Source organism: Telopea speciosissima, chromosome 5 (genome assembly GCF_018873765.1).
Source record: "Telopea speciosissima isolate NSW1024214 ecotype Mountain lineage chromosome 5, Tspe_v1, whole genome shotgun sequence".
Classification (NCBI taxonomy): Eukaryota; Viridiplantae; Streptophyta; class Magnoliopsida; order Proteales; family Proteaceae; genus Telopea; species Telopea speciosissima.
Window position 1 is genome coordinate 64,509,695 of NC_057920.1, and position 6,210 is coordinate 64,515,904.

The window sequence follows — 6,210 nt, forward strand, 5'->3', positions numbered from 1 at the left end:
AAGGACCCAATGGTACCATCTTGTCGAGAAGGAAGTGATGAAAAGCTTCAACGTCGTCGTCTCGTGGGACGGCAACTCTAACCTTTCCTTTATCGTTAACATGAAAACCTGTTTTAGACAAGAAACTTTTGAAATCAGCACCTATCGGCCCATCGTAGATGGCGTCTGATCTCCGTTCCATTGGTAATGGTTCAAAAGGAGAATACGCTAAATCGAGGTTGAACCAGAGGATGACCTCAAACTTCTCATCCACAAATAATTTATCATCCTTTGGACCAATACTGACTTATATTTCTTAACTACACGTAGTGATGAAATAAAACACAGGGAGCTAGTATGAGCTCTCTTAGAAACTTGAAAATGGGATGATCCACAAACGAGATGGTTCTCGTACGTAAACCTAAGCTGAACTGAACTCCTATACAGAGATTGTTAACATTAGCAGCAAAGTCCAAATAAACAATACATACAGTCAGTACCATCCGTATACATAAAAGAAATAGAAGTTCAAACACTGTCCACATCAGCACGAAAGGTGCAAACGCTGACCCAATTCAACTAGATGCCACGTAAGAGCCATCAGAGTCAAGACATTGAGAAAAGACGACTGAGTATTGAGCTTCTTCAGCCTCTGGTTCATCCACCTTAGCCTAGACTTCACCTTCTTTGAATTCTCTTCCTCCCTCAACGTCCTCGCACCACTCTTCTCACTTACAGCGGCGGCTGCGGCAGTAGTTGTGGTGGCGGTGGTTGCAGTTCCGGTAACCCCCATATGCGACGGTGGTTCCTGTGTATCGGTCACAATGTCTGCGTCGTCTATTCCTCTCCCTTCTTCCTTCTCTATCTTCATTTTCTCAAACATCACCTGCACAAACAATCATTAATTATATTACGCTTCCATCTTAAAACCAATTGATTCAAATTGGAGTGACCTCTTGTAGCTCTTATACTCGATAGTTGGAATATCCACAGTTGATGTGGGGTTATTACTTCAATACTCCCATTTATGTGTAGGCCTCTTCTGTGATGTGATTTTCGTAGACGAAACAAGTCTATTATCGATGGAGACCCAACGTACCTGCTCTGATACCATATTAAGCTTCTATTTTAAAATCATATGAAATTTCTATTTTAAAACCAATTGGTTCAAAGTGGGGTGGCTTCTCATGACCCTTATACTCGAGTTGGAGGATGCCCACAGTTGATGTGGGAGGGATTATGACCTCAATAAATTAAAAGGCATAGGAACACCTATTTCTACTATTCATATTGGAACAGAACCACGAAAGAAAGAAAGTTTACCTTAGTGGCTTGAGGCTCCAAGTAGAACAAATTGGCAAGGATCATTACAAGCGATGCCAATAGATTATAGCTCTGGACCGACTTAGACCGGCGACTTCTCGGGTTGAACCACAGCCCAACCAGAGATAGCCCAATACTGTAAGCCATTGTTTTGAAATAAACAGGGTAGATCTTACTCTGCACAATCCCAAACTGTTGCCTTTGCAGAACCCCAGCCAAGACATAACTTGACACAAACGTCACCCACACACACGTCCCATAGGCGGTTGCGAAGCCAAGCAACTGACCCACACCCATCAGCGCCGCCCACCTTTCTCTCGACATCATATACCTAATAGCATCAAGAACCACCTCACGGCCTCGCCGGAGAATATCTGTCAGGTTGTCCTTTCCTTCTTCCTTTAAATGATGCGCTTTCGTTTTCACTCTATCGGCAACATCTTCGGCTATTTCTTCTGCTTTCCCTGCCAAGTTTTCTCCAGTAGTCTTGGTTGTGTCGATGACATCTTTGGCTTTATCTAATCCTTCTTCAACGACGTGTGAGGCCATGTCTTTAGCTTGTTCGGCTCCTCCTTGAGCTTTATCTTTGGCTTTGCCTAACACTCCGGCGAGTTTGTTCTTACATTTACCCAAAGCGTCGCAGATAAACTCCCTGGGAGGAGCTGCTCTAGGGGAATCTAATGGTGGTGGTTCTGGTGGCTGCGATTGGGTTGAAGTGGAAAGGCCTTGGCCGAGATTTGGGAGGACAGAAGCGGCTTCTTTTGCTTTCTCCTTGGCAGCTTTTCCGACATCCGACAACTTGTCTCCGACGCTCTGATCTGAGGCGGCGGCGGTGGCTTCCATGGCTTTCTCCTTGGTAGCCATTGCCACGTCGGATAATTTGTCTCCGACGCTCTGACCTGGGAGCTTATGGGTGAGATCTGGTTGTTCGGGGGGTGAGATTGAAACTTTGGGGTGAAGAGGGGTTTCTTTCTCGTACTCAACCACGATTAATCGACGCCCTTCTCTCATTATCACATCTTCTTCTCTTGCTTTCTTTTTCTCTGTCTCCAATGTCTCAGGCGGTGTCGACCATATGCTTGCCGTTGTAAGAGAAGACAGAACAAGAAACAGAGCCAAAACGTTCATCATCTTTCACTGATCACTCGTCTCCTTCCTTGGGTTCGTATTGGTGTGAGATAATGGAATGTTTCTGAAACGATGGGAGGATTTTCGGTTAGAGAACGATAAAGGATTGAGCAGTTGAAGCCATTGAGGTTAAAGCTCGTCCACGTGGTGGGACGATGATGGTAAAGTGATAACACGTGTCTAACATGCATGCACACGTGGCTTTTAATTGAGGCTTTGACTCTGAACTCAACGATGAACGTGGAACCTTGTAGGCTCGTAGAGAAGCATTTTATAAGAAACGGGAGAAAATATCAGCTCCCCATATGGGTATGGGGATGGGACGAAATTTTGCTGTTACACTACTAATAGAGGAATGTTCCTGCTGCAAGGTTGGCAGCCAAGGAAATGGGATCTTAAGGAGTATTTTAGAAAATATTAAATTTAGAACGATATTTATGAACCCAAAAGGGAAATGAATTATTCCATTTCCTTGGTTGCTGGAACATTCCTGCTATGAACGTAGCAGTAAAATTTTTTCCATGGGGATGGATGTGGACAGATCTCCACCCTTCATGGGGTTGTGGGACCCACTCCTCATGGAGAGAACAAGAAACTGCCTAGTTAATAAATGGGTCGAGTATAGATGTGATCCATTGTTTGCCCAATTGCAGAGAGCTGGTTCATGCTTGTACTTTCAATGGATTTTCTTAAAGAAAAGAATCAGTTTTTATTGCGTTTTATACCCTTCGTTGTATTGTACACCTGAAACCAAACCTGATCCGACATAACCGCATATCGAAACCAAAATGGGGTGAAAAAACTCGGATCAAAACCAAACCGATATAACCCAATAAGAACCCGATACCAGTCTGAAACACATTTAAAAATTGTATGTTTCCATATTTTGTATGCATATATATGCCAAATCGGATTGAAATCGGAACCAACTCTATAACAAATCGATAAGAATCCGAAATTGGCTGAAACCGAAGCTTTCCTTATTAGTTTGGTTTTGAATTCACTCTTATCACACTGAAATCGATTCAATCCAGACCGAAACCATCTCGAACAGACCAATTGACACCCCTAACATGAGATATAGATCACATTTTGGACTAGAAACCAATCTACTACTCTACTACAAATAAAATGTCAATGAACTTGGATAGCTCCAAACCTGCAACCAATCTGTCAATCTTTTTCAACTCAAGAACTCCAGATCCTCTGGCGTCACCTTAAGCACTACGGATCTTTATCCTCTCAGGTTCCCTGCCCGCTACAGTTATCCGATTCCTCTTATAAGGGGCAAAAATGATGACCTAACCCCCTGTCCGAACACACTGCCTAGGTGGGGTCCATCCTCCTCTTATTAGAGGCACCGGACAACTGTACCAGATAGAGAACCTCAGAGGATAAAAATTCTAAGTACTACTTAATTGTTCACATTTACCATTATATGCTTTAGATCTTCTTTGTCTTTACTAGCACAGATCTTTCACACAAGGGTTAAAGGGAATGGGCTTATGGCAATATCATTGTTACTAATGGGCTTCATCTAGGCTAAACCACGCCCAATAAGATTTTAAAATTATATTACCTTAACAGCATGGGCCAACTACAAACTCGTCTTTTCAAACATGGGCAACCCACTGCCAATAGTCTGAATGGTCTTTTTCGGCCTTTCCACCTAACAGCTTAAGTTTTTGGATTGGACACTTCAATATGGAGTTAAAGTACTAAGCCTATCACTAATAATATATTCATATACTTTGGATGACTTCATAACCCAGTTGGGTCTCTTCACTTAACATCTTAAAACTTTTGGATTAGACACTTCTAATTAGTCCAATTTAGAATCTTTGATAAAATAGAGTCGATGAGCCGTTAGTAATTGTGATGGTCCGAATTCCAATTAGTACATGCAATGAATGAATGTTCAATCCAATGGCCCTTTTTTTGTGTGATAACAAGGGGTATCTGCACACATTGGCCCAACTAATCCTCCTGGCAACAGGATGACCATCGTGCCTACTGTAGCACGAAACCTCTGTCACAGCAGTCAATTGGCTTGAGATTGAGTGATGGCTGGCCCAAGATGAAGGCAATGGGATTCAAACTTAGGACATCCGAGTTTATGGTTTATCTCAGCTCTTTACCACTGAGCCAACACCCCTTGGGCTAATCCAATGGTCCATTTAAACATTGCATTGGAGATCCCAATCTCAACCAAAATCATAACTCATAATTTTTTGAAAGGTGAACTTAAAAGTTGTAACCTTTTTTAAATTGCCTTTTGATTTATTCTCAAAAGTTATATAATTAATGTAGAGATTAAAAAAAATCTTTAAAAAAATTGAAAGTCATTCAATGTAATATTTAATATATTTTTTATATAAATTAAAAATATATATCATACTAAAAAAGCAAAAGAGTTTAGATACAATCATGTTGTAATTTAACTTGTAACCAACCTTGGTAATAACAAAATTTTACCATAAAATGTGTGTGTGTGTGGGGGGGGGGGGGGGGGTGGTTTAACTTTGAAGGGTAATTTTAATAGCAAAGAAACTTATTCTTATCATGGTTCATTCGAGCTTTGAACCAGCCCAAGAAATTGTTTTTGGGGTTGATACGAATTCACTTTTTTTGTTTTGGTAAATAATACGAATTTACTAAACCCTTAGTCTCGGTTTAATTAGAATCGTCAGCCTGTGTGGGTTGAGGATCAGGATCGTCTCTAGGGAGCCCAACGCCCAGGATGCTATGAGGGGCATCCAGTGGTTGAGCTGTGTCGCACATATTTCGACGTACACCTAGAAATGTGTACCGTACAGCCCAGCTGCTGGCAACACCCTGAACGTACTGGGCTTCCTGGAGACGAGCTAAATTCGTGGGTTGATTGCTCTGAGAATTTGGATCGGTCAGTTTCCTTTGGGTGGAGCAATTGGAATAAAAGCTAACCACCCAAACTAAACACTACCGAAAGAAAAAAACAAGGATTTTAGAATTGGATTTCAACCTCTATTAATCTCTTAAGTGGCGGGTTTTTTTTTCCTTGTCAGAAATCCACCACTAAACGTGGTGCCATTAGTGGCAGATTTTTTGTGTTCGCCACTTCGCCCTTGTATGGTCTTTTTAGTAGTTTTTTTGGTTTTTGTTTTTGTTTTATACCGCCATTTAAAAGTAATCCTTTAGTTTCAACCAAATAAAGAAACAATAATCCTTTAGCAGAAGTAATATTCCACCTAAAATGATATTTAATATATAAAAAAACCCGTAAATGTTGGTCAGTTAAGAACTGGTACGTAACTAGGAATGATCGATGTTTTAGAGTTTGTGTCTTCTAGGATTCATGTAACCAACCCCATTAAGTTGAGGTAAGATTGAGATATTATTGTTGTTGTTAAAAAAGCAACAAATGTTAATCCTTTCTCGATGATTTATATACCGCCTTTGAAAAGTTTTTTTTTTTTTTTTTATAATTATTTGCTTTTACTTCTGGTAATATATTAGTACTACTAAAAGTACTTGATTTAAAAAGATAAAATAAAACCCCACCTACTTATTTTTTTTAATTATTTGCTTTTAGCGAAAAAGAAGAAGACTTGATTCAATTGTTTTAAGGGGAAGGATAAAATTGTCTTTTAAAAACAATTAACCTGTTGACATCACTAATTAACAGTTAAAAGGTTAATCCCGTTAGTTTTTTGGTTGAATTTGATATTTTGGGTATTTAATGTACTTAGTAGGATTGCATTAAAATAAGGGTGTAATTCGGGAGGTGATGTTGTCATAGGT

General features: G+C 40.2%; 1 protein-coding gene across 1 annotated transcript; it reads right to left on the bottom strand.

Annotated features, from left to right (window-relative positions):
* Positions 1-424: 424 nt before the first annotated feature.
* On the bottom strand, positions 425-2,498 carry LOC122663265. The gene is made up of 4 exons (XM_043858951.1): positions 1,856-2,498; positions 1,303-1,822; positions 803-865; positions 425-703 (listed from the first exon to the last, which is right to left on the bottom strand). The coding sequence occupies exons 1-4, from the start codon at positions 2,431-2,433 to the stop codon at positions 524-526; spliced, it is 1,341 nt and encodes a 446-aa protein (XP_043714886.1). The 5' UTR covers positions 2,434-2,498; the 3' UTR covers positions 425-523.
* Between the last annotated feature and the right edge of the window lie 3,712 nt (positions 2,499-6,210).

Excerpts from the sequence above, each read along its gene's own strand:
- LOC122663265 (XM_043858951.1), bottom strand. The coding sequence starts at position 2,433 with ATGATGAACGTTTTGGCTCTGTTTCTTGTTCTGTCTTCTCTTACAACG. Across the intron at positions 1,823-1,855 it reads GGAGGAGCCGAACAAGCTAA|AGATAAAGCCAAAGATGTCA; the intron begins AGACATGGCCTC and ends TGAAGAAGGATT. Across the intron at positions 704-802 it reads GAATAGACGACGCAGACATT|AGTGGTGCGAGGACGTTGAG; the intron begins GTGACCGATACA and ends GTAAGTGAGAAG.